The following is a 24,163-nucleotide window of genomic DNA, read 5'->3' on the forward strand; positions in this document are numbered from 1 at the left end:
CTATTGCAGACAAAGTTTGCGGATCATTGAGTCGATTACACAGCGACTTGCCGTTTTGCAGCGTTCTCGGCCTCGCTTTCAACCCCGAGCTGACAAACCACCAAATTTCCACGGTAGCGTTCTCGCAAAGAACATTTGACCCAGACAAATCAGGAGCTAAAATTTCAGAGATGCGGTAGATGGGCTGGAAAGTTCTGTGGTTAGAACGCTATGTGGTAACCCCTTTTCTGGCTACGAAACCGGAGGCAAAAAAGCATTATGTATCCCTTCGGCTCTGAGATTAAATCCGAATCCAGGTGAAGCACTGCCAAGATTGATAAATCATATTGTGAAAGCAACTTTATGGGTGTTATTCGGACTTGATTTCACCACGATGACCAACCGTTCTTTTGCATATTCCCCCTGTGTGGGGGGTGAGGACGAATTCTGGTTTAAAAAGGTCTTGAGAACCCTTGTAACGGCCGTGTGTGTGCCCTTCAGCTGAATATAAAGTTTATGCTTCGGAAATCAGGTCAGGCGAGATTGTTCTTCTTTGGCAAATCTGTTATATCCTTCTTAACTTCCTCATCTTGTTCCTGTCAATATTCTTTCTCGACTTACCGAGCCGACTTCTCCATGGCCGACTTTCAACACGGTAAATCGAAGTCATACAACACATCATTTGACGTCGACAGTCAGCATGAAGACAACGACGCGGCTCAATTTTACCCCATGGGACCGCAACTGGCTGTCATCACGATAAGTCTGATGTTGGCGGTCTTCTGCGTGGCCCTAGACAACACGGTACGGTTTATAGCCTTTCTTTCATCTGAACCATTTTTGTGACCACTGACATGGCGACAAGATCATGGCAGTGGCTATTCCCAAAATCACCGATCAGTTCCATGCGCTCGGCGATGTAGGCTGGTACGGCTCATCGTATCTCTTGACGACTTGTTGTATGTGTGCCTTGACCTCAGGTGATTATTGGGCGGCGGTGGCTAATTCCCGAAACGCAACGCAACAGCATTCCAGCTTCTGTACGGAAAGCTCTACACTCTCTTCAGCATCAAATGGGTCTTTCTCTCTGCGCTTTTTGTCTTCGAACTGGGCTCTCTCATCTGTGGTGTTGCACCGGACTCTGTCACCTTGATTGTCGGTCGCGCGATCGCCGGACTGGGCAGCGCAGGCATCTTCACCGGTGCAATGGTGACGTTGGCCCACACCGTCGCCCCGGCGAAGAGGCCAATGTTCTTCAGCATGCTCGGAGGGATGTACGGGATTGCATCTGTCGCTGGGCCTTTGGTATGTGTGATTTCTCTAACAATCCTAACAGATCTCTGGAAGCTTCCACTAAACTAACCTCTGGTGGCTCCAGATGGGCGGCGCTTTCACTGACCACGCCACCTGGCGGTGGTGTTTCTACATCAACCTTCCTCTCGGAGGAGTCACGGCCATTGGACTTCTGACGCTGCTACGATTGCCCGCAAAGCCACAAACCCAGAAGAGATCACTGGCTGCGACGCTCAAGGGCCTTGACCCACTGGGAACCATGATTTTTGTCCCAGCCATCGTCTGCCTACTTCTCGCCCTGCAGTGGGGCGGGGTCACATACCCCTGGTCCAACGGACGCGTGATTGCCCTATTCGTGATCTTCGGACTGGCGCTTCTCGCATTTATTGGCCTCCAATTCTTCCTGGGAGAGGACGCCACCGTCCCCATTGGCATTGCCCGCCAACGGACCATCGCCTCAGCGTCGCTATTCGGCCTCTTCATTGGAGGATCATTCTTCACCATGATCTACTACATCCCCATCTGGGTATGTCTGCCCCCTTCCGCCCCCTTTCCCTCCAAACGCGCATGATCTAATCCCAAATATAGTTCCAGGCAATCCGCAACGTCAGCGCCGTCCGCTCCGGCATCGACTCCCTTCCCATGATCCTCTCCAACGTAGTCGGCATCATCGCCTCCGGCGCCCTAACCACTGCCTTCGGATACAACGCGCCGTTCTTCCTGCTCAGCAGCGCCATCATGTCCCTGGGCGCGGGGCTGATCACCACCTTCACGGTCGACATCTCGCAAGCCAGGTGGGTCGGATTCCTGTTCCTGTACGGCCTAGGCGTGGGCTTCGGCTTCCAGCAGGGCGGCGTCTCGGCGCAGGCGGTTCTCCCGCTCTCCCAGGTCTCCGTCGGCACGGCCATCGTCATGTTCCTGCAGATGCTAGGCGGGTCGCTCTTTGTCTCGGTGGCGGAGAATATTTTTACGAAGCACTTGATCGCCAATATCGCCGCGCTGGAGATTCCTGGGTTGAGCCCCGAGGCAGTGGTCGGTGCTGGCGCGACGGGGTTCCGGACGTTGGTCAGTGCGGAGGATCTGCCGGCGGTGTTGGTCGCGTATAATGATGCGTTGGTAAAGGTGTTTCAGCTGGCGCTGATTTTGGGCTGCTTGAGTGTTTTTGGGGCCGTCGGCGTGGAGTGGCGGAGCATGAAGGGGAAGAAGGTGGAGGTGGCGGCAGCTTGAGGGTTGGCCTCGATTATATTGAAGTCTGCAGCTATTTGGAGGAGAGAATTTGTACACACAATCTGTTTTGAGGTATAATCTTTGGAGACTGTCTCCCCCTCCTGAGCCCACTATTCAGTCTTGTTCCTATCTTGGGTGTGCTGGCTGGACATGTCGGACTTCGATGTATCCCAGTGCACAGGATATATCATAAGCATCTGGCGGAATGAAAAATTGCTGAATCATCTCCTAGTATAAAAGTCGAGTAAATTATCAACACCCAGCCTTCGCTGAGATATCTGTACTCTGACCATAATGTAGATGGTAACAGGTTCCAGTGTGAAAGAGGTTGTTTTGGCGCAGCGTGGCATGGGCATCGCACTACCCCAGGTGGCCCAAGCTCTCTCTACCGAACCTGGCACCCACAACTGCTTATTCTTCTTTCCTCGGATGCTTCGTCATCAATTCATCGATCCAGACACACCTCTAATCTGGATCATTTCTACAGGCGACTTGAAGCTCTACTCATCCAGCGACCCCGCCGACGCAGCCCCCGCCTGCTCAATCAACTCCTGCCTCAACCACGCATCCGCCGGCGTAACCCACCACGACACCACCGCAAACACCGTCACAATCGCCATGATAATTGGCGCATCTAATAAAACAACCGATCAATCATTAGCCCATTACCTAAAAATCAAAGCCCCACCTTTCTCCGTCCTCTATTCAGGAACAGAAAGTCAAACTTACAATTCAACGTCCCCGCCGAGACCGGAAACTCATACGGCGAGAACAAAACCGCGACGACCCACGCATTCCACACGACAGCAACAACCTGAAAGGGCACCCTCCACCGTCCGAGCGACCATTTTGCCTCCAGCTTTTCGTTTCGGGTCAGCGTCAACCGACCGAGACTGATGAGCCCGTAGGCCGCGGCGGAGGGAACCCCCGCGGCGGAGACCAGGGAGGTGAACGCCACACCCGACGGGAGGATAGTGCAGGTGATAAGGGCGGAGACGCCCCACACCACCAAAATGGCGTTGCGGGGTTGGCCTTCCTCAGAGACACGGGCGGTCCAGGCGGAGAAGGGGAGGACGCCGTCGCGGGCGACGGCGAAGACGAGGCGCGAGGCGGCCGTGATGGCGATGGCGGTGTTGAGCCACAGTGCCGTCACGGAGAGCACGTTCATGACGATGTGGCCGCCGCGGCCGAGGACGACGGCGTACAGCGGGACGAAGGGTTGAGGGGCGTCGTAGGAGAAGAGGATGTCGATTGGGGGCTTCGTGGGAGAGATAACAAGTTAGTTGTGGTTCTTCCGGAACTATTGGAGACTGGTGTGGCTGACGTACGGATGTGAAGAGGAACAGGATCACGGCTGTGAAACCTAGCACTCCGCTGATGACCGTGCTCCAAAAGATGCCCTTCGCTGCGTTGAGGGACGCGTTCTTCGTTTCTTCCGCGACGTGACCTGAGGCGTCGAATCCGATGAGAATTCCCGCGGTTGCGAGGTACGAGAGACACCAGTTCCAGCCGGCTGGGGCGCCGGTGCCGTTATATGTGGTCATAAAGGCTTCGTGGGCGGTTCGGAGGCCGTAGGTATTGTGGGCGCCGACCGGGAGCCAGATGAGATTCAGAATGAAGTCCAGGAATACGGCGCCTGTCGATAGCCAGAAGACGTATCGAAAAATCCGGGCTGAGGGTGGTTAGTTCTCCCATCTCTGGTCTGGTCGGTGACTTACGCGAGGCAAGGTTGATCCACGCCGCCAATGCTAACATCACTTCCGTGCAGATCCATTGCAGCGCACGGAACTTGATGTTCCCTGTGTCGGTGGGGAAGTCGACTTCAAAGACGGTCAATTCCTGTCGCTTGTGAGCTTTCCTGTGCCGGTACGAATTCCAATGTGTTGAACGTACCGACAGCATATAATTGACGGTGGATTGGGTGTTGCCTGCACCTGTCAGCGCGATGCAGCGAAATGGTGACGATACATACTGGCACAGAAAGTCGTCCACGCGGTAGTACTCCACCAAGCGACAATGAATCCGAACAGCCGCCCGAACCGACGACCTCCAGCCTCCGCAGCCCAGAGGTAGATTGAACCTGCTGTCGGGGCCGCGGAGCAGACCTCTGCAATGACGGCTGCGGTGATGAAGGTGAACACACAAGTCACGATATAACTCGTCCTGAACTCGTTTCAGCACAGGAACTGCAGCTCAACGATTGGAAACACACCAGTATGCCAGAGGGCCACCGGCCGCGATTCCAGTGGAGAACGTGACACGAACACCGCCGACAAAGTACAAGGCCGCTACGAGTTCAAAGTCAATTTCCGCCCTTCGCGACGAGGCAGTGATACTCACCGAATGAAGTGGAGAAGTTCTCAAAGAGTGAGTAGCTTCGGTGAAGGACCTTGAATTGTCAACATGGGACATTTCCAGCGCTCTTCGTCTATTACCTGTTTGTATCCGAGACGCTCCTATAATTATGAGTGTGATGATCCTAGTTGACAACTTATTGTGAACGACTAACCAATGCAACCTCATCGCTTTTATTTGTCTCAACGACCGTCGAGGTCAAATCGCTCTTGGCCGTCATGTCTCAATATTGCGCCAGACCTGGTCGCCTAGAGAGCCAAAATCTAATTGCAGCACTGACAGAGCCTGCAGACACGGCTCGTATTAAACATCAGAACCTTGTTGGCTAGTCGGTTGTCACGACCTAAAACGTGCATTAGACCGAACCAAGAGGACGGATCACGTCTTTTGCCCCACTTTATTCCACGTGGATGGCGACTCATATGCATGCTGAGTCGTGGAGATAAATAATATTGACCTCTGTGCGGTCTATTGCGCCATTGTGTGACAAGCCGAGGTGATAAAGTGACATTGCGGGTGCGGATGACGCGATATCCATGCGGGACCCAGAAGCTGAACTGCTCCTGTATCGGAAAGAATCCCTAAATTCTATGCGGTGCAATATCCAGTTCTGCACGGTTTAAGATGGATGTGCACGATTATCGGGTTCCGCGGACGGGGTTGACATATATTATATGTTGCACGGGTCGTGGGAACGGTGCCAGCAGAATACAAAATGGGCTTGATTATATTGGCCGCTTTACTAGCCTTAGCCACGGTCGTCGCTTGGGTGAGTGCAAGCCATTAACCACAAAGCTGATTTATTTGACTGATTGTTTAGCTCATATACACCTACTTTTTCTCCCCCTTGGCCTCCATTCCCAATGCCGGAATTCTGGCTCCCGTCTCCCGTTTACTCTGGGAGTTTCCCAGCGAGTACCAAGGCAAAGTCACACTAGAGCTACCCAAACTTCACAAAAAACTTGGTATGACTGTCGTTCCCCGACTGCAAACTTAGCTGACAAGTGAACCCATGCTTAGGTCCCCTCGTTCGGATCGGGCCCAATCAGATCTCCTTCTACTCACTCGACATCTATAAAACAGTGCATGCACCACACAGCCCGTTCGCCAAAGACCCTCGCGTGTATAATCAATTCGTGCAGGATGGCCATCCTGCGCTTTTTTCAATCACGTAAGGCTTCCAACGATATTCGTGTGTGATTCGTCAGCTGATGTGCAAATACGGCGAAGTGATACAAAGGAGCATGCCCAGCGTCGACGCCACATGGGTATCCTGTTCAACCGCAGCAAGGTGCCCGCGTTGACAGAGATGATGCTGGAGCAGATCGATAAGTGGATCAAGTGTTTGAGTCTCGTTATGGTGGAAGGGCCTATTGATCTCGGACCGTCTTGTCGCGCCTTGGAGTCTGATATTGTTTGTGCGTATTGGCCTTACTACTTTGCAGAACCAGCTAACTCTAGTATCTAGCAACATTTGCATTTGGCAATGCAATTGGGGGGATAGAATCTTTTCAGAAAGGGGATGAGTTAGCGGTCATCAAGGAGAATGATCTCAAGTCCGCAAAAATGCCAGTGGTAGGTAGCAAAATGACTCGAGTCGCACGCTGCTAACGCCACAATATCCAGTATGTGAACTTCCCGGTTGCTGTTGGTCTGTGGCACTCGGTCGCAGCCTCGGTCTACCGCCTCTCCGGCTGGGAGGTGTCCTCGGTAATTAGCTCGCAGCGCTTCGACAAGGTACGGCTTCCCATAAACAAGGATTATCTCGTCTGACAACTAACGGTTACACAGTGGGCCGATTCGCAACTTTTCGGGATGAAAGACAGCGAAAAGGCGCCCCGCATATCCTTCCTCAAAGTCATGGCTGGGGCTAGGGTGTCCGAGCAGTCCGCACTCTCGGAAGCCAAGGAGATGCTGGGTCCCGGCACCGACACAACCTCCGCCACCCTGGCGCACATCATCTACGCCCTGGCGTTCAACCAACCCTTCCAAGTTGAGCTGGTCACCGAGCTCGACGCTTCCGGATGGCCCACCGACATGTCCGCCCTGGAAGCAATTCCCTGTCTCGTCGCCTCCGTTAAAGAGGGGATAAGGTGGACCGGGGCAGCCGCCGCAATGCTTCCGCGCATCGTGCCGCGCGGTGGATACTCGCTGGCGGGAAAGCATCTCCCGGGAGGGGTACGTTCAACAGCATTTCTTTCTCTCTTCCAGCCCATTCATCCGACTAATGCCCCAAATTTAGACAATGATCTCCAGCTCCCCGATCTGGTATCTCCGCGACGAGACCGCATTCCCGGACCCCGAGCGTTACAAGCCTAGTCGGTGGCTGGGCCAGGAGAAGAACGAGGCGACGTCGCGGCGCGATGACTACTACATCCCGTTCTCCAAGGGCGCGTCTACATGTATCGGCAATCAGTAAGTGTCTCTCAAGTATCAATCAGGGAATAGTAGAATAACCTTTGGCTGATACAGCTTTGCATATCTGGAGCTATTCCTGTCGCTCTCGCAGCTGCTGAAGCGATATTCCATCCACCCGATAGACCCGTCTGTTGCCAATGATGCGGACTACGAGGCTGTCCTCCCACCACGACGGGAGTGGGTCGCTGCTGTGCCGCTCAATCGACTAGAGGTAGTTTTGCAGGAACGGTCATAGTAGGCAATCATTGCGATCTTTGTATGGGTGAAAAGTGTGTCAAAGCCTGTTCCATATCCTGTCCACCCTCAACCCAATCATGCCTATCGTGCTTGTCTATAGTGTCTTCTTGTCATGGTCGTGGCTTTCGCTGCCTCACTGGCAAGGAATCAATGGGGCACGGGTGGACTCATTAAGCGATAAGCATTTACAAAACCAGTGAGTGGAACTCTGCTATAGATAGGAAAGCGATTAAGCTTTCATTTGAACTATGAGGTCGGAGGAGTTCACCACTATCCCCGAATGTATCAAGTGGTGTGTGCAGCCCGCCCAAGATGGATGCGTGCGGGCCAGATCCGTGCGGGCCGATCTGGTGCCGTACCTGCAGACGTCATGTCGGCCGTTTGACCACGGGCACCCGAACCCGCCGAGTCGGACTCCTGCGGATTATCATGTCAGTGACTTTGTGAGGAAGCTGTGATTTTGTATCTTTCTTCTTCACTTTTGGAAGGGGGGTCCCTCTATGTGATCCTCGAAGGACTGACCTACGGGGTCTTTGATGAACTCGTATCCAAATTGGGACAGGATGACCTAGCCAAGACGAAGAAGCGCAAGTGTGGAGTTATTCGGTGGGGAATCGGAGGGGGGGAAGGCTGTTCAGAGACAAGAGTTTGGGAGAAAAGGCCGTGGATTGTCTGTCGGCAGATGGCAGTGTCAGTTTTCAGTCCCGAGTTAGCATCCGCTGAGGCTCTCTCAGGTGAACGTGAATGAAAAGATAATGATAAGGATCTGTTCTTTCTCACTCGGTGCACGTTTTCCGGTGCTATCCTGTCCTTGAGCTTTAGGGATGGCAGAAGTAGAGGCGTTGGGGTCATCGACGAGAGCAATCTCGTGCAGCGTAAGGTATGAGGTGCAGCGGGCGCGCGTCGAGGATGCGGAAGTTGCTGACCAGGCTGATGACCGCGTTAGATTGGTATGATCTCATGCTACTTGGCTGGAGAATTCTAGGAAGTGAGTTGGAAGGAACAGCTTACAGGTCCAGTCTCCCGAGCTCCGCTACACTGGCCCGGACCAGATGTTCCCACGCCGGAAACTTGCCCGCGTCGGTTGGGACAGGATGGTCGAGACGGAGAGGCACATATGTATATGCGCATTAATGGATTATAACGGTCTGATGCAGGACTGATGGCAAGTAGCCTGGATCCGGGAATGATGGAGTGAGTGGGTGGACTGAGAGAGATGAACAGTACCAGTACGCGTTCGTTCATTAGACTCGGGCCCAGCGCCAAAGCTAACAAGGAACTTTACAAGGGAATAGGTACCTTAAGTATTAAGTGAGTTCTGTAGTACCTAGCGTAATACTCCCGAGTAAGTGCTCAAGCTTAACTGAGTGGTTCATGTTGCGCAGCTGACAAATCATTACTAATACCGTCATATGGCTACGGCGATACTGACACTTACCATATGGTATAAAGGTATAAAGCCCCAGCGCTGATGCGGGATCAATTGGTTTCATCATCTACTTCATTTGAGATCCACTTGAATATGGCTACAGACACTCCAGCAACTGCTCGACGATGGTCCGTTATGGGCCAGGATGGGATTGAATCCCTGGTATATGGGGAAGTCCCGGTACCAGCGCTTCGGGACAACGAGGTTCTGGTCCAGAGTGCGTCAGTGAGCTCTTTTACCTGCCTCTATCGACTAACCGAGTGATAGTCCGAGGTGCCTCTCTAAATGTACGTGCCCAGGCCTGTACCTCTGCGCGCGACTCGCTGAGAATGATAGCCGCGTGACCTGATGATCAGTCGCGGCAACTACCCCTGGGCCGTCAAGCCGGGCGTTGTGCCTGGTTCGGATGGCGCTGGGGTTGTCTTGTCCGTGGGCAAGAGCGTTACTCGGTTTCAGCCTGGAGATAGAGTGATCACCATGCTCAATCAAAAGCACATCACCGGCTCGGTGACCGTTGAGATCGCGCAGTTCGGCACTGGTGCCTCGGTCGACGGGGTCTTTTGTTCATCTGGAGTCTTCGACGAGCAAGCACTGGTAGCAATGCCGGATGGGTTGAGCTTTGTTCAAGCTGCGACACTGGGCTGTGCTGGGCTGACGGCTTGGAATGCGCTGTTCGGGCTGGCTGGGAAGCAGGTTACGGCTGGACAATGGGTTCTGGTTCAAGGCACAGGTTGAGGTGCTCTCAATCGCCTGATCCTGCTACTTGCTAATACTTACGTAGGCGGAGTGAGCCTCTTTGCGCTCCAGTTCGCGAAATCCGTCGGTGCCAGGGTCATCACCACGACCAGCTCCCCCGAGAAAGTCGAATTTCTCCGCGCGCTCGGCGCCGATCATGTCATCAACTACCAACAGACCCCAACGTGGGGAGCCCTCGCTAAAGAACTGACAGGTGGTTGCGGAGTGGACCTCGTCGTCGACATCGCCGGCCCAACCACCTTGAGGGAAAGCGCAGCTTGCGTCAAGCTGGATGGGACAATCGCGGTGGTCGGGATCGCTGGTGGCAGCCCGGAAGGACAAAAGATGCCCACCTTGCTCGAGGCCTGGCTGAATCTGTATACTGCGCGGGGGGTTTGGGTTGGGAGTCGGATGCAGATGGAGGAGATATGCCGTTGGATCAAGGCGCACCCTGACTTCCAGCCTGTTCTCGATCCCAAGGCCTTCAAGCTTAGACAGCTAAAGGAGGCCTACGAGTATGTGGCTTCAGGGAAGAGTCTGGGGAAGGTGTGTGTGGAGATTGACTGAGAGCTAATACTTGTATATGGTTTGGTAGACTGATGGGTCAATGGGATGATTGTCTCTGTATTGCCAACTGAAGTTGTGCGCTTCTACACCTCTTAGAGTCAGTTTACCCAACTACTAGGTACCCTATCATGACTGCAATTCGCACTCATAAGCCAAGTAAGAGTGGAAGGTGGGGAAGATGAGGGAGTTCCTTCTCCAGGGTCTCTACTGTATTGTGCTGCCGCAGTGTGCTACGCTTCCCTTACTGCGCTTGCCTTCACTGCACCCAGTGTTCACCCAGTGTTCACCCAGCGTGGGTTCCTTCCCTCCGTGCCCAGCAACAACCGCTGTTTACCTACTCTCCTTCCTCTCCTCTTCTTTTCTTCTCTTCCTTTCCTCTTCTCTTCCTCTCTTATTTTCCTCCCCATACCACTTGAAACCTTGATGCTAGTATTGCTTTCAACGCTCTACGATTATCAAGATGTTCTCTCGTGCGTTCTCCCGTCTTTCCCTGCGTTCCTCTATTTCTTCTTCTTTTTCTTCTTCTTCTTCTTCTTCTTCTTCTTCTTCTTCTTCTTCTTCGCTGACGGAGGGTCCGGTACACCCTTCTGACGCAGCCACTCCTTCAGTTTCCTTTTTGCAGCCTGTGACTCGTGTTTTCTCTGCTTTTTCGTCTTTCTTCTCTCCTGTGCGTTCTCTCGAAGATGCGTCCCCTCGTTCAATCTTGGTGAAGCCTGTGGATGGCGACGTCCGCACGGTGAAACCCAAGAAGAAGGTCTCTTTTGCGCAGGCCGACACTGTCTCTACCGTTTCCCGATGGCTCGTTCCAGGCGTTAACGTCTGGGCCGATAAGGATCTGACTGATCCGTCCATTCGTGAGTATGATATGGTGAGAACTCATCGGAGTTCTCCCGTCCGCTCCTTTAACCCTCATGCATTGGGGGCTCTGGCCTTGCTTAGTCTTTGTGTCTTTCCTTTGCTCACCATGTACATCAAGTCACTCCTTGGTTGATTTGTTTCTGCTCTGTCCGACTTGGTCATTCTTTTTGAGCGTGGCGCTGCCAATGGCTTGTTTTGTGTTTGTATGTGGTGTACTTGTCCGACCTGGTCGCTCCTTTGCCACAGTTTGATTTTTTTTTGTTTTCTCTGTCCGACCTGGTCATTCCTTTGAGTCTAGGACTGCTATTGTCTTGTTTTTTGTTTATAGGTGGCTTTTCTGTCCGACCTGGTCACTCCTTGCCACTTCCCCCTTTTACACACACTCTCTTTTGGACCTGGTTGTACCGGAACCAGGTCGGTTATTGCTTACTGGACAGCAGATCGAACGGAACGGCCCGCGGCGATCCCCCCGAACCCTCGAGACGCGTCACACGGACGCTTGTGTTGGATAGAAACTTTCGGAAATCTGGTATATGCTACCTTTTGTGCAAGCGAATACAGCTAATCATATAGCAGCTTGGTTAACCGACGTCGATTGCACCTCGATGTGACGCTTGTGTTGGATAGATACTTTCGAAAATCTGGTACGTGCCACTATCTTGGCAAGCAAACACAGCTAACCCTTTGCTCAGCTTGGATGGCCGCCGCGAAACGACGTTTGTGTTGGATGAGACTTTGAGGCGTCTGATACCGTCTTCATTGGTGAACTGCAACTGACATGTCATTTAGATCAGATTGTATGCAGCTGGACTGTGCTGGATTTCCTTTGTCTTTTCCTTTGGTCTGGGATATGGAGTGAGGCGTTTTGGCTTAGTGTTTGCTGCGTTGTGCTTTCACCTTTGTCCGACCTGGCCACTCTTTGGCCACCTGCCTTTGCAATTGTTTCTACGATTATATTTCGCTTTTATCTGTCCGACCTGGTCATTCTTTCCAGTCTGGAGTATCAGTTTCTTTTCGTTTATGTTTAATTATACTTTTGTCCGACCTAGCCGTTCCTTACCACATTGGTCTCAACATATATAAGATTTTCTTCAATGCCACTGCAACGTTCCGCTTTGTAGTCTATGTCAACTTTAAGTGAAGAAAAGAGTAAAAGATTTTATATCTGACCTTCACATCGTTCCTCCCTAGCAAGACTATTTGTCTACTAGGTAGCCCTTATCCTCCATGTTAAAGCTGTACTGGCTGGGCTGGGCTGGGCTGGGTTAACCTGCTAGCTTTACCCGCCAGCTGATCCGGGCGGTTCAGATCCCCGTCCGGTGCGACGACCATATGCTTTATATTTTACTGCCTGCACGGTAGTACATAATCCACCCGAAAGCGTTTTCGGTTCGATGGAATTATTCACTTGGGAAATATCAATAGGCATTGATCACCTAGCTACAAAAGTCTAGCATCGTGATATGGCATGGGGGGGATAGTAGAGAAACTAGCAAGAAAAGACAAAGCCACTTAAGCCGCGGAGCAAAGCAAAACAAATGAGATTTGGTGAGTATGAAACGTTACACAATCTAGATCTGGTACATACGACCACAGGGTGTGGAAAACAGGGCCTCCCGTCCGCTCAGCCGTACTTAAGCCACACGCCGGGAGGTTAGTAGTTGGGTGGGTGACCACCAGCGAATCCCTTCTGTTGTATGTTTTTGCTCTTATTTTTCCATCGACCGTCTTGACTGTATCAGGTTAAAAACACGGAAGGTGGTGGAAATAGCGAAGAAAGATGAAGAATAAAAGTGCGAGAAATATCAGATATTCCCTATATTCATACAGTACGCTATGCCGGACTGGGAAGGTCAGCTTTCCCCAACTTATGCGGTAGGCAGATGCGATAAGGTCTGACAGATGCATCTGCATGGGGAAGACCACGTTGCCTGTGCAAACCAGAGATCGCCCACATGGACAACTAAGAAAAGCAGTATGCCAAGGAAGTCTCCTGATAGCGAGAGTGCAAATGAATGGACTGTGCTTATGCTGTTGTCTACCGTACTGTCGGAATGACCGGAATAAACCACATAAGAGATGGATCACGCCGATGATCTGACTTCTGATATATGCAATCCTCCTGTAAGATCACTCTCGATTAAGGTGTCCGATCAGATCTCGATGTCTGCATGACTCGTCTTCTTGTTGTTAGGGACTTTCCCGGGACCAAAACTCTAGTAGGGCTCGGGAACCCGGAATTAGCGCTTATGCACCCTGAAATCCCAAGCCCACCGTGCCCCACATGTTCCCCTCTTCTTCTCCACAACTCGCCCTGCGATCATTGTAACTGTGGCGTGTGCTTAAAAGCTGTTTTCTCCCATTCCGGTCGCGGTCCATGCTTCTTTGGGGGGGTTGTGACGAATCCTATATGTCGTTGCAGGAGTGCCAGGGATTTCCTTCCCGGGATTTCCTTCCCGAGTTGCTGCTCCTGATGTGCGAAAGTGACCATAAGCCTAGGCAGCGTTCGCTTACTCTGGTAGGCTCGCACCATGGACCTTGGCGCAGAGGCTTTCGCGCTTGAAGTGAGACATTGCCCATTGTCAACAACAATTGGCGCCCTGTCATCTTTTAAAGCGTGGACGCCTCCTTGACAATTCTTTCTGCTGATTCTTTTCCCTCCGCTCGATTCATCGTCATGTCGTCGGTCACCCATGCGCTCACACGCTATGCCACCGCATCGATATCCGCTCGGCTGCAAGCCCGGCAAGACACGGGATTCTCGCAATCAATCCCGCTGTTCATCTTCCTCTTCACCTTCATTGCATTCTCCTTTGCACTCATCTGGGTCAGTCCTCCTCTCCCAGTGGGTTGGTCCGCATTCCAACTGACCGAATATAGGTCGACTACACCTGCAACCACGTGATCTTGACCCTGGCGGCGATCGAAGACCCCAGCCCGGATCCCTACATCCGCCTTCAGAGTCCCAACAATAACGATCCCGAGCTTGCAGACGCAATCACCTTGAACCCCAAGCCCATCACGAGCGGAATCCGCTCCGCCATCAAGCTCCTCCGCGCCCGTGGAGGAGAAAGACGCGGGCTCATCAGTCCATGCCTCCATGGATTCCGCCTATACCTCCCCTTCTACCTCCTCGACCGGGGTGTGGGCTTCTTCCTCAACCCGCTATTCTACTCGGGACCCGCCCGCCTCACCCTCGCCTCGTTCGCAGTGGAGTTTCTCGCGCGGATGTGCCTGGCCACCCTGCAGATGGGCTGGGTGCACGTGATCGTCGCCGACAAAGCCCCGCGGGCGCGGTACCGGCGGTGGGGGAGACTCGGGCACTGGCGACGCATCGCGCCGGCGGCGGCGGTGCAGAACGCGCTCGTGTGCGTCTCGTACACCATGTACCTCGTGGCGATGCCGACCGCCGCCTGGGCCCTGGTGAACGTGGCGGGGGTCGCGCACGGCCACCTCACCGTGGGGGCGAGCCTCCGGTTTTTGGTTGTCGTGCTCCTCCCGCCGGTTTTCTCGCTGGTGAGTACCTTGCCTGCACGAGTGGTGTTCGTGCGCGTGGCGGCTTCCATGCTTCCTGCGGAGGATGTGCCTGTCGTACCCTTTGATCGTCGGTTGGGGGGAAAATTGCGATCTGAGGTTGGAGGCGGTAGTGGTGGGGACAGGCTGGGTGTCAGGGATGCCTGGACCACTTGCCCTTGGTCGGTTTGGGTGCGCTGCTTTCAGATCACCTTCAAGGCGCTGGGCTTGGAGGTCGTGGTGGTAGTCGTGGGGGTCTTGGTCTTGGTGGGCGAAGCGCTCTTGATTCAATTGGCGGGGCCCGGCTTCTAGGTCCAGTCTTAGTTGGTCATACTACTGCCAATGCAATTAATGACATCACTGCATTTTATTTCAAGCAACGCACCGTAATCACCTCCTGGCATCTCTGAAAATGGTTAAGCGATGAAGAGAGTGCGTAGTCGAGGAACGGCCATGAAACATATGGGTTGAAGAGTAAGGGAAAACCGACACAGAAAAGACTATTCCCCAAACAGCGTGGAAGTTCCCACTGCACGATGTGCGTGATGCCATTCTGCCCGCCGAGAGAGAAATGTCCATCGGCTGGAACTTCTGTTTGCTCCTCCAGCAGCCGCTTCAACAATGTATCCAGCACGATGCGGGTCCGGTAGTTGCGAGTACGCTGGCGACGAGTAGATGGCATGCTTGAATATCCTCTCAGTAGGGCTGTTATGTGTAATATCTCAAGCAAGGGTCTATCGATGGAGATGAAATTGGAAAGTAAGTCGAAGGGATAAACCTTTGCTCTCCCCGATTTCACCTTCGCGGGATATGACACCATTCACATCACTAAATCAAAGGTTTGTTTACTTTGAATGATGATTTCAAGGATTCAATTGCAATCTCGTCCTCATCGTCACACGTCTATAACTCTTCTCTCACCACAACCCAACATGTCTCAACGCGCAGTAAGAACAAATACGGCGGCAGCAGCAACAGCAGCAGCAGCGTCCGGGGCTGGGGGCCGCAAGCCCAACCAGGGCGGAGGCCAGGGCGGGGGCGGGGGCAAAGGCAACAAGGCCCCAGGGTCCTGGCAGGACCGCAAGCACCAGGTAAGCTTGGGAGTGATGGCTTTCGCTCATTTCAATGCCTTGCCTCTGGGATTGGATCGCTTACACCGCGCTTAGCATTGCACGCGTTGTAGTGCCTTCGGGCACACCCGCGCGGTGTGCACCCGTTTCGTCCCCCCGGGGACACCGCGTTTTGTGCGCCCCGCCCACCAGCACAACAATGCCCGCTCGCGGCGGGCCCAGCGGCGGGCCGCGGCGGGCTTGGCGTGGGGGCTTGAGGCCGGGGAGGCGGAGGAGGAAGAAGAGAAGGAGGTGAAGAAGGAGGAAGAGGAGTAGATATCGCTCTTTGAGCGATTTTTCCCCCTGTGCAAGGGGTGTTTCCCCGCTGAACAAGCGGACTCCGGCAAAGAGCTCGCGCCTCAACGCGGTGTCGGAGTCTAGTACCCAGTTTATCTACTGGTGAAGCTCCGAGGCTTTCATTGAAGCAAGACTATCTATATTGCGGAGAGATAGTCCCTAGCAGCTACAAAGCGTAGAGCATCCTAGTCCACTCTTTTCAAAGATATCCCAAGACTACTTCACAAGTGAGGCAATGAACCATGAATAACCTCGTTATATGCCTCAATGGCAATCACTCCGGCAGGGCAAGGCTATACCTCACAAACACTGTGAGTAATAGTCATTGACATAGGTGCAAGTGTACCCAGTGGCACACGCCGTCGGGCCACTCCAATTAAGCCCTCCACACTGCCCCCAATGAGCGGCCGTAGTGCCCGTGCTCGCTGCGCCCGTCGTAGTAGTCGTGGTCTTACCAGTGGCACTAGCAGTGGTGGTGGTGGTGGTGGTGGTGGTAGTGGTGGTGACCGTAACTCCCATCCCTGCCAACAAACCATTGTACGCGGGCTTCTTAACCAGATTCTCATCCCAAGGCAGCGCCGCTCCATAACCCGAGAACGTGCTGGGCACCCAACTGTATTTATCTGTCCAATCCCAGATGGTGAAGCCAACACAGCCCGTGGTCTCCACGCAGGACTGCACCAGGGCCTGGAAGTCGCTTGACTGTTGGGCTAGGGTCGTTGCGGTGGTGGGCAGGAGGATGCGCACGTCGGCCTCTGTGTAGGCGACCTCGACGCCGAGCGCAGTGAAGGACTGCAGCACCGAGACGAGGGAGCTCTTGCTGGGCACGGTGCCTACACTGAAGTGGGCCTGGAGGCCAACTCCGTCGATTTTGGCACCTGCATTCTTGACGAGCTGGACGATGGCTCGGGCGCTGGCGGCCTTGGCACCGCCGTACTCGAGATTGTAGTCATTGTAGAACAGCTTTGCGTCCGGGTCTGCGGCAGCCGCTGCGGCGAAGGCAATAGGGATGTAGGCTTCGCCGATGGTGGTGTAGAAGATGTTGGTCCGGTAGGTTCCGTCGTCGTTCAGCGCTGCAAACGTGTCAGGTTGGTGGATGGGCTAGATGCCTTGGCTTGACTGACCTTCATTGACCACGTCCCAGTGGAGACATCTCCCTTTGTAGTGCGACACCACGTTTGTGATGTGGTTCTTCAATGCGGCGGTGAGAGTGGCATTAGTCCAGGTTCCGCTGGTCACTGTCCCCAAAAACCATTAGTATCCTTGTCATTCTCTCTCCAAAGGTCTGAAAGTAAGAGAGAAGACACGCACCCCAGCTAGGCAGCTGGTTGTACCAAACCAGAGTATGACAGCGCAGATACTGGCCGTTGCCCTCAGCCAAATTTGCGATCACATCGCCATTGGTGAACGTAAAGGTGTTCTGAGATGGTTCCGTGGCATCCCACTATTATGAATGGTCAGCAACAGTCACATGGCCTAGACACACGGCATAGATCACCTTCATCGAGTTTCCGGGAGTGATTTGACCGAAGTCCGCGGTGTTGTTCAACTGAGTCACGTATGGGATATCCGTGAGCTCGGGATTGTCCGTGGCTGTGCCGAAGTATTCAAGTCCTTTGGCGACTGCAGCTTCATCGAGCCCAACGGCAGAGACACTGCAGAGTTGAAGATTGTGATTAGCCAGGATTGCATTCCTCGATGACAGGATTCAGAAGATACGCACATGCTAGGTAATACAGTCGCGGCAAGCGCCGCGGTAATCGAAAGCAGTCCGACCATTTTCGCGTGATTGTGGTGATTCTTCGATCAGAAGAAGCTCGTGGTCTCGACAGCGCTACTTATATGCCTTGACTCTCTGGCAATTCAGCCAGGCAACGAGCCCATCTAGGTCCGAGCCTCGGAGTAATGCTCCGCGGTTAATCATAGCCCATGTCCGTTACTGGCCAGGGCAAAACGGGAGAAATTCTTTGCGATGGAAACATCGAGGCTAACGCTGCAAGACACGGAGCGAAGGTGAGCTGCGTGCAAACATCGCGTGGCATGACGTGGATTGGTTTGAAAAATAACTGCAGCGTGGGTTTCCCCTGGGGTTTTAGCCTAATTGCGAGGTGTAAGAGTGAACAAGGCTTTGAAGGAAAGTTGTGATGAAGCTAAATCGCGCCACTCCGTGGCTAAACGGGCTCTCCGCACGTACTCCGCACTTTGCGCATCGGCAGCCGGCCCGAGGACCGGCGGCATGTGGTTCATGTAAGGAGGGCACTCCCTCCTGCATTAAGCCCGTGGAGAGCTGAAGAGCAGAGGCATGTTTGATTTGCTGGAAGAGAGAACAATATATAATCGAAGTGACATAGATCAACCGCAACATAACCTACTATGGAAAATACCTGTAGCCACATTACAACTTATACATTGGGATGTTATTGTCGGCGTTCCTGCGTAATCCGGCCACGTGATCCAACGCGGTTACCAGGCTGCTTCACCTGTTGATATCGGAGATAGTTCAACAACAAGCCAACCACCAAGAACCAAGAAATGGTTACATATCGCGTATTCCTGAGTACCTCAAACTGCTCGCAGTTATGATACTGGCCAATCATATTTGCCAAAACCGGGTCCAGAGAGCACGCCTGAGACTAGCTTCCATGAACGCAGCACGATGCAAAGACGTGGCAGAAGCTACACGAACAGCGGCGAGAGCGACATATACTCCACCTGAGGTTGAGTTCATATATCGCTCATCTCAATCGCGCAGCAAGTCAGCCAAGATCTCATTCCCAAAGTCCTCCGCCCAAGCAAGGGGCGTTCTCCCGTCCTGATCGGGCAGAGTTGGATCGGCATCCGCTGCGAGCAACACCTTGGTGACGTCCACAAACCCATTCTCCGCCGCCAGTGACAACGGAGTCCGACCCTCGGCATCCTGAGAGTTACGGTCCACACCCTCCGTGAGAAGCAAAAGCTCCACAACTTCTTTCCAGCCAGCCTGCGCCGCTTTGGCCAGCGGAGTCTGTCCAAAAGTGTCCTTAACATCGGGATTCGCACCAGCCGCCAAAAGCAGCCGCGCGACTCCCACGTGGCCTTCTTCCGCCGCCATGGCCAGGGCGGTCTTTCCGTCCTCATCGGTCGCATGGACATCACCCGGTCCGCCAGCCCGAAGCAGGAGATCCACTACCGCTTCGTGCCCGTTTCGCACGGCCTCAAACAATGGGATATTGCCCGCCTCGTCCCTCGGATGGGGGTAGACATGGTGGGTAAACAGCAGCGACTCCAGCAAAGCCGCCTCGCCATGTCCCGCCAACCACGTCAGCGGTGTCCGACCATGATAATCGCGAAGGTCTGGGCGAATGCCAGGGGTAGCCAAAAGCAGCCGGACCACTGCCTCATTCGGAGAACTCCCGGCCGCCGCCGCCGCCGCGCGATGTAGCGGGGTGGCGCCCCAGCCGTCTCGCGCATTCACGTCGACTCGCTGCGTCGCCAGAAGCACGCGGGCCACCTCCTCGTGGCCCGCGGATGCCGCGTACATGAGCGGTGTCACCTTAGAGGTCGGAATCAGTCGCACGTCCGGATCAACGCATTCCAATCCAAGCAGCATCTGTACGATTGACGGATGGCCGTACTGTGCCGCCAGCACGAGGGCCCGGTGGGCAACGAACTGCATCTGTGAATCGGACAGCAGAGGGCGATAGAGGTCCAGCAGTTTCTGCGCCGTCTGCTGATGGCCTCCCTCAACCGCCCAGCATAGCGCGGTCCCGCCGCAGTATTGGCCGTCGTACTGGTAGAGATAAGGGCTGACCAATTGGTAGGCGCGGGCGCAGGTCTGCGCGAAAGCATTGAGGTCGGCGGCGGAATCAAGCTGCGCTGCGATGTGTTGCAGGAGCTCGCTTGGTAAGTCAATTATCTTCATTTTCCGATTCTCGTTTGTTGGGTCTGGGAAGGGAAGAAGGGGAGACAAAAAGCGGATGTGGGGACGATAAGCACAGAAACTGATGAGGCTGTTAGGTGTTGGGTAGAGACTAGCCAAACTAGGTCAGGTGAGTTATTCCCGAGTCGTTTCGCGGGCCCGCCTCGATGGGCTGGGCTATCTTGTAGTTACCTCGGCTGAATAATAGTAGTTCATCTATTGCCTTGTACCAGATGTTGTACATAGTCTTCCATGTACGTATGTACGTATGTGCGTGGCAGGTGGGGGAGGATCACCGAATCATCAGGCACGGCTAAGTGGAAGCTTAAGCTAATTAAGCTAACAAGCCTATTTCTGATAGTCAGTGGAGCTCCAATGAAAGCAAGCTAACTTCGATCCTGGCAGTTCCGCACACCGAAATTTAATAGGCACCAGCATATCAACGGAGTTCTGATTGGCTGTCTCGCGAAGTGTTCTGGGGCCGATTGAGCCTCGACCATGAGAGTGGTGTCCCAGTCCGATAAGAAGGAGGACTAAGAAGTCCTTCCAAACGGGTTGTGGAGAACCATTGTGCAGACTCTCATCTGGGCAAGGTATACAAGCATCATGGATAGTACTCAGGGGCTACGAAAAGAAAAAAAAAAAAACCCCCCCATTTGGCCCCCAAATCCTTCACGACCCAAGATCCACCGTGACTTGAATCCCAAGATGCGACAAGACACAATAGCTCGGAGTATGCATTCATGCCGCAGCGCATGGCCGTAGTACTGTATATAAATACTACGCTCAACGTCCTTTACTCGAGACAGTACATCTCTCTCAACCAGAGCATTGTTTCCTTTCTGACTGGGTATGTCCTCCCCTTCTTGAGTTCTCAATTTGTGTCGTACTGAGACCAATGAACTTGTGTGCGTCTCGCAGCACCATTCACAACAAGTCGCGAACCCCCTAAGCAGCCATGCGAACTCAAATCTGGATGGCCCTGTTGACCGGTGCGTGCGCCGTGCACGGCGCGACGGCGCAAAACGTCACCGTCTATGGCCCGGGCGAGCTGCCCGAGGGTACCACCGAGACATTTCTGGCCTGCCTGACCAGCCTGGAGACCAGCTACCGCGTATACGTGGACGCCGGGGTGACGGTGATCCTCCCGCCGGGAAGCAACCAAACCATTACGCTGGACGGAGCGGACAGCGGGCTCTACGACTGCCTGACCATCTCCGAGGTGATGACGGGGTTGCAAGTCGCCGTCGAGGACACGGTCGAAGCCGACACGAATCAGGAGGAGAACAGCCTTTCCGTGAGGGCGGTGACCTACGCGTGGCTTCTCGCGAAGGGCGCCCAAGGCCAAACGCCGATCGGGACCCGGCTGTCCGCCAGCGCCAACAGCACCACCACCAACGACGAGGATCTCGGGCGACGGGACGATCCCCGGGGGCTGGCGAAGCGCACCCACTACCACTACTACGGCTACCTGTCGGACTACTCGGCCTGCACGGACTCGGCGCTGGTAACCCGCTACGGCAGCACCTGCTACAACCACAACCAGGCCTACTACGGAGTGCGGTTCGAGAACGCCTTCGCCGAGAAGATCCTCACCATGATCATCTGGCCGCACCACCGCTGCGAGAACGGCAACGTGCGCTCCTTCACCGTCGCGCCCCTGTCGGTCAGTGCCTGCCAGTCGCGCACGACCTACTCCTATTATGGTCATTATGTCACCTGCAAATGTACCTAGCGAGGAAGATAGATCTGGAAATTCCGTGCTTTGGGAGGAGTCTACGGTTATTATTCGCGACTAGATGGATCCGCGGGATTTGGCTTTGTTCGACTTCTGTATAATATGTTTTGTCTTCGCTTGGCCCATTGTTCTGGCATTGTTGTGCTTTGAGCCTTATTCTAATTCTCAAGCACAGGGTGAGTTGACGTGGTGTATGATAGCATTTAGAGATCGCTAGGCCGACAGACCTTATTCTAAATATTGCTCGCAGAGAGAAATGATTCAAAGATCTTAAATTCACGTTCGAGTCAAGCTCATTGATCTTGGAGACAAGATAGCGGACAGGGTTCGATTTGAACAACCTCTCTACTAACAGAGCCCAGTTAATTTTATCGGCTGAATCTATCAAACACGCTTTGGTTTCGATTTGAGACGATTTTCATTTATATTTGAAGGGGCACGGTAGATTTCAGAAAAGCGGGTGCGTCAAATACTTTCTGCTTACGACTGTGCGTAGTGAAACCAAACATTTGAACCAACAACCCCCTGGTTAAGAAGCGGCAGTCAGCACTTTCCAGCTTTGTGGTAGCCACCCCCCAATTGAAATTCTTTCTCCTCTGATCCTCCTTCCATTTCTTGATCAAAATGGAAGATGCAACTTTATGGCTGCGGTGAGAACAGCGACGGCTCTCTGGGGGAGCCACGGGCTTGTCGGAGACGGGACGTTGCCTTTCATCATTGCGAGCACCCCGAGCTGGACCTGGAGTACACCCCGCATTGCCCGCTCTAGGTTCTGGAACCGAAGAAAGTCTTCGAAGGCAAGGAAATTCGCGCCGTCAGCTGCGATACCGGCTCCATCTTTTTTCGACGTGGACGGAGACCTAAGGCACTTTGAGTGGGGGTCTCTGTCCGAATCTTCAGCGCGCGGAGGTAATGGAGGTAGGCACTAAGAACATCATCCAAGCCATCCGACTCGCAGACGATTTCGCTTTTCTGCTCAGAAATGGGAATCTTCTGGTCGCTAGGAAGTCTGACTCCCACAGGATTGATGCCAAAGGCATCAAGCACACTGCTGCGAGACGAGTCGACGACTGGACCGAACTTTTTCTCAGGAGCGGTAGCGGTTGTCTTCGTGGATAATTCGGAGACAGTTGTATCGCGGGACTCATGGGAGCACATGTGCTCCTTTCTGGAGGATCCCATCGACAGCCCCCCTCCAATCTACACCGCTACCTTCGCCTCTTCCGTGGTCAAATTGACATTGGAATTTGCTGCGCTCACGGAGGCAGGCGAGGTAATCCCGTGGGGCGACGAGCTTCCGGAACAGCCATCCGCTCCCCCTGACGATGACGAAGAAGTTGAGCAAGCTGAATTTCAGGCCCATATCTTGAATCAGCCGGTCACTGGGTGGCCTGCTAGACTCCTGAGACAGCTAGACTATAAGCCTCACAAACTGCCTCTTCCGCCCATCAAAGACCTCTCTACGGACGGCGCCTATACAACTGCAATTACCTATAATGGCGACTTTTTTGTGATGGGTTCGAAAGGCGGACATTGACCGGACATTGTGTATGCCAATTCCTGAAAGGGCCTTGAATTTCGACCCGCGACGATCCCTCGTGACTAACCTACAAACACACAAGTTCTGCGGATTCAGCATGCAGCTGCGGGTGGCCGGCATGTTATAGCTGTCACCACTGGTGGATCTTTGTGGTCGGCTGGTGATGGGCTCTATGGCCAACTGGGCATTGGACTCAGACAGTTTGGGTTGTGTACCCCTGATGGCGTGGTTGACATGGAGGCCAATGCGATCGAGGAGTAATTTACTGTCAAATGGGAGAAAATGAGGTCAGAAGCCCTCAGGGGTAAAGAGTGTGTGGCGGTATTTGCGATAGAACAACAAAGCCTCATACTGACTCGGGATCGAGACTAGGTCATGTGAAGTATAGACTTCCTGGAGTAGTTATGCAAAGATATACAATTCCAAACCTATCTTTGTCACTTATGAATCCTCTTTTTTCTTGTCCAATTAGTCCAAAGTTCCTTCCTCCAGGATGCACTTTGTCAATGACGGAGTTGTGTAGTTGAAGTGAACGAGTGATATTGCTGTCACATCAGGCGTGATGGGTATTAAGGGTTGTTTAAGAAGGTGAAGGAGGGAAGAGCAGAGGTATCGGTCGATTGATTCATGAGACAAAAAGAGAGAACATACAACAGAAGGGATTCGCTGGTGGTCACCCACCCAACTACTAACCTCCCGGCGTGTGGCTTAAGTACGGCTGAGCGGACGGGAAGCCCTGTTTTCCACACCCTGTGGTCGTATGTGCTGTTTTATCTTATCCTCAACCTTATATTCGCCATATGCACAGAAATACTGATGAAGCCAGACCAAGCTCTGGAGGCCGACTTTGTCGATGTCAGCCCGAGGGCGGCAAGACTGTCGAGGTTTCGTCTATTTGCCTGGGCCTCAGGCAGCCACATCACAGTCGGAATCTATAACAATTCTTTTCTGACCAAGAATCAGCCCAGAG

The 24,163-nt window shown here is 53.5% G+C and overlaps 11 protein-coding genes across 11 annotated transcripts; 7 read left to right on the top strand and 4 right to left on the bottom strand.

The window, feature by feature from the left end:
- Positions 1–619: 619 nt before the first annotated feature.
- Positions 620–2,571, top strand: BO82DRAFT_304157 (MDR family MFS transporter). The gene is made up of 5 exons (XM_025632174.1): positions 620–783; positions 845–938; positions 1,007–1,284; positions 1,358–1,798; positions 1,861–2,571. Exons 1-5 carry the CDS (start codon positions 712–714, stop codon positions 2,497–2,499), a joined length of 1,524 nt encoding a protein of 507 aa, XP_025494863.1. The 5' UTR covers positions 620–711; the 3' UTR covers positions 2,500–2,571.
- Positions 2,572–2,999: 428 nt separating this feature from the next.
- On the bottom strand, positions 3,000–5,074 carry BO82DRAFT_399493 (amino acid permease; the record flags this gene model as incomplete). Its single annotated transcript, XM_025639117.1, has 10 exons — positions 3,000–3,133; positions 3,229–3,757; positions 3,828–4,171; positions 4,218–4,338; positions 4,393–4,427; positions 4,472–4,662; positions 4,712–4,787; positions 4,840–4,888; positions 4,935–4,955; positions 5,009–5,074. 10 exons carry the CDS (start codon positions 5,072–5,074, stop codon positions 3,000–3,002), a joined length of 1,566 nt encoding a protein of 521 aa, XP_025494864.1.
- A 495-nt stretch (positions 5,075–5,569) lies between these two features.
- BO82DRAFT_372325 (benzoate 4-monooxygenase cytochrome p450) lies at positions 5,570–7,507 on the top strand (the record flags this gene model as incomplete). Its single annotated transcript, XM_025637314.1, has 9 exons — positions 5,570–5,623; positions 5,675–5,819; positions 5,875–6,025; positions 6,085–6,272; positions 6,323–6,429; positions 6,481–6,591; positions 6,646–7,032; positions 7,097–7,269; positions 7,327–7,507. 9 exons carry the CDS (start codon positions 5,570–5,572, stop codon positions 7,505–7,507), a joined length of 1,497 nt encoding a protein of 498 aa, XP_025494865.1.
- Positions 7,508–7,632: 125 nt separating this feature from the next.
- Positions 7,633–8,815, bottom strand: BO82DRAFT_9113 (uncharacterized protein). Its single transcript, XM_025641650.1, has 2 exons — positions 8,521–8,815; positions 7,633–8,439 (listed from the first exon to the last, which is right to left on the bottom strand). The coding sequence occupies exons 1-2, from the start codon at positions 8,752–8,754 to the stop codon at positions 8,032–8,034; spliced, it is 642 nt and encodes a 213-aa protein (XP_025494866.1). The 5' UTR covers positions 8,755–8,815; the 3' UTR covers positions 7,633–8,031.
- A 220-nt stretch (positions 8,816–9,035) lies between these two features.
- BO82DRAFT_351840 (zinc-dependent alcohol dehydrogenase family protein) lies at positions 9,036–10,362 on the top strand. The gene is made up of 4 exons (XM_025634529.1): positions 9,036–9,155; positions 9,206–9,225; positions 9,275–9,668; positions 9,720–10,362. Exons 1-4 carry the CDS (start codon positions 9,074–9,076, stop codon positions 10,238–10,240), a joined length of 1,017 nt encoding a protein of 338 aa, XP_025494867.1. The 5' UTR covers positions 9,036–9,073; the 3' UTR covers positions 10,241–10,362.
- Positions 10,363–13,611: 3,249 nt separating this feature from the next.
- On the top strand, positions 13,612–14,967 carry BO82DRAFT_381448 (uncharacterized protein). Its single transcript, XM_025637857.1, has 2 exons — positions 13,612–13,925; positions 13,979–14,967. Exons 1-2 carry the CDS (start codon positions 13,776–13,778, stop codon positions 14,921–14,923), a joined length of 1,095 nt encoding a protein of 364 aa, XP_025494868.1. The 5' UTR covers positions 13,612–13,775; the 3' UTR covers positions 14,924–14,967.
- Positions 14,968–15,543: 576 nt separating this feature from the next.
- BO82DRAFT_399497 (uncharacterized protein) lies at positions 15,544–15,996 on the top strand (the record flags this gene model as incomplete). Its single annotated transcript, XM_025639118.1, has 2 exons — positions 15,544–15,702; positions 15,778–15,996. The coding sequence occupies 2 exons, from the start codon at positions 15,544–15,546 to the stop codon at positions 15,994–15,996; spliced, it is 378 nt and encodes a 125-aa protein (XP_025494869.1).
- A 321-nt stretch (positions 15,997–16,317) lies between these two features.
- On the bottom strand, positions 16,318–18,096 carry BO82DRAFT_381449 (putative endo-1,4-beta-xylanase; the record flags this gene model as incomplete). The annotated part of the gene is made up of 6 exons (XM_025637858.1): positions 17,741–18,096; positions 17,516–17,672; positions 17,329–17,461; positions 17,152–17,255; positions 16,473–16,953; positions 16,318–16,442 (listed from the first exon to the last, which is right to left on the bottom strand). Exons 1-6 carry the CDS (start codon positions 17,794–17,796, stop codon positions 16,318–16,320), a joined length of 1,056 nt encoding a protein of 351 aa, XP_025494870.1. The 5' UTR covers positions 17,797–18,096.
- Positions 18,097–18,757: 661 nt separating this feature from the next.
- On the bottom strand, positions 18,758–19,918 carry BO82DRAFT_429988 (putative ion channel nompc; the record flags this gene model as incomplete). The annotated part of the gene is made up of 1 exon (XM_025640585.1): positions 18,758–19,918. One exon carries the CDS (start codon positions 19,916–19,918, stop codon positions 18,758–18,760), a length of 1,161 nt encoding a protein of 386 aa, XP_025494871.1.
- A 955-nt stretch (positions 19,919–20,873) lies between these two features.
- BO82DRAFT_399500 (uncharacterized protein) lies at positions 20,874–21,650 on the top strand (the record flags this gene model as incomplete). Its single annotated transcript, XM_025639119.1, has 1 exon — positions 20,874–21,650. The coding sequence occupies one exon, from the start codon at positions 20,874–20,876 to the stop codon at positions 21,648–21,650; it is 777 nt and encodes a 258-aa protein (XP_025494872.1).
- Positions 21,651–22,635: 985 nt separating this feature from the next.
- On the top strand, positions 22,636–23,454 carry BO82DRAFT_399501 (uncharacterized protein; the record flags this gene model as incomplete). The annotated part of the gene is made up of 2 exons (XM_025639120.1): positions 22,636–23,170; positions 23,276–23,454. The coding sequence occupies 2 exons, from the start codon at positions 22,636–22,638 to the stop codon at positions 23,452–23,454; spliced, it is 714 nt and encodes a 237-aa protein (XP_025494873.1).
- Between the last annotated feature and the right edge of the window lie 709 nt (positions 23,455–24,163).

The sequence above is a fragment of the Aspergillus uvarum genome (genome assembly GCF_003184745.1).
Source record: "Aspergillus uvarum CBS 121591 unplaced genomic scaffold BO82scaffold_10, whole genome shotgun sequence".
Lineage (NCBI taxonomy): Eukaryota > Fungi > Ascomycota > Eurotiomycetes > Eurotiales > Aspergillaceae > Aspergillus > Aspergillus uvarum.

What these genes read in the sequence shown, in the direction of transcription:
- BO82DRAFT_304157 (XM_025632174.1), top strand. Translation starts at nt 712, where the DNA reads ATGGGACCGCAACTGGCTGTCATCACGATAAGTCTGATGTTGGCGGTC. An exon ending in GCGTGGCCCTAGACAACACG is followed by an intron (nt 784 to 844) that starts GTACGGTTTATA and finishes CATGGCGACAAG; the next exon opens with ATCATGGCAGTGGCTATTCC. An exon ending in CATCTGTCGCTGGGCCTTTG is followed by an intron (nt 1,285 to 1,357) that starts GTATGTGTGATT and finishes TGGTGGCTCCAG; the next exon opens with ATGGGCGGCGCTTTCACTGA.
- BO82DRAFT_9113 (XM_025641650.1), bottom strand. Translation starts at nt 8,754, where the DNA reads ATGAACGAACGCGTACTGGTACTGTTCATCTCTCTCAGTCCACCCACT. An exon ending in GAGCTCGGGAGACTGGACCT is followed by an intron (nt 8,440 to 8,520) that starts GTAAGCTGTTCC and finishes CGCGGTCATCAG; the next exon opens with CCTGGTCAGCAACTTCCGCA.
- BO82DRAFT_351840 (XM_025634529.1), top strand. Translation starts at nt 9,074, where the DNA reads ATGGGCCAGGATGGGATTGAATCCCTGGTATATGGGGAAGTCCCGGTA. An exon ending in CAACGAGGTTCTGGTCCAGA is followed by an intron (nt 9,156 to 9,205) that starts GTGCGTCAGTGA and finishes ACCGAGTGATAG; the next exon opens with TCCGAGGTGCCTCTCTAAAT. An exon ending in GGTTCTGGTTCAAGGCACAG is followed by an intron (nt 9,669 to 9,719) that starts GTTGAGGTGCTC and finishes ATACTTACGTAG; the next exon opens with GCGGAGTGAGCCTCTTTGCG.
- BO82DRAFT_381448 (XM_025637857.1), top strand. Translation starts at nt 13,776, where the DNA reads ATGTCGTCGGTCACCCATGCGCTCACACGCTATGCCACCGCATCGATA. An exon ending in TCTCCTTTGCACTCATCTGG is followed by an intron (nt 13,926 to 13,978) that starts GTCAGTCCTCCT and finishes GACCGAATATAG; the next exon opens with GTCGACTACACCTGCAACCA.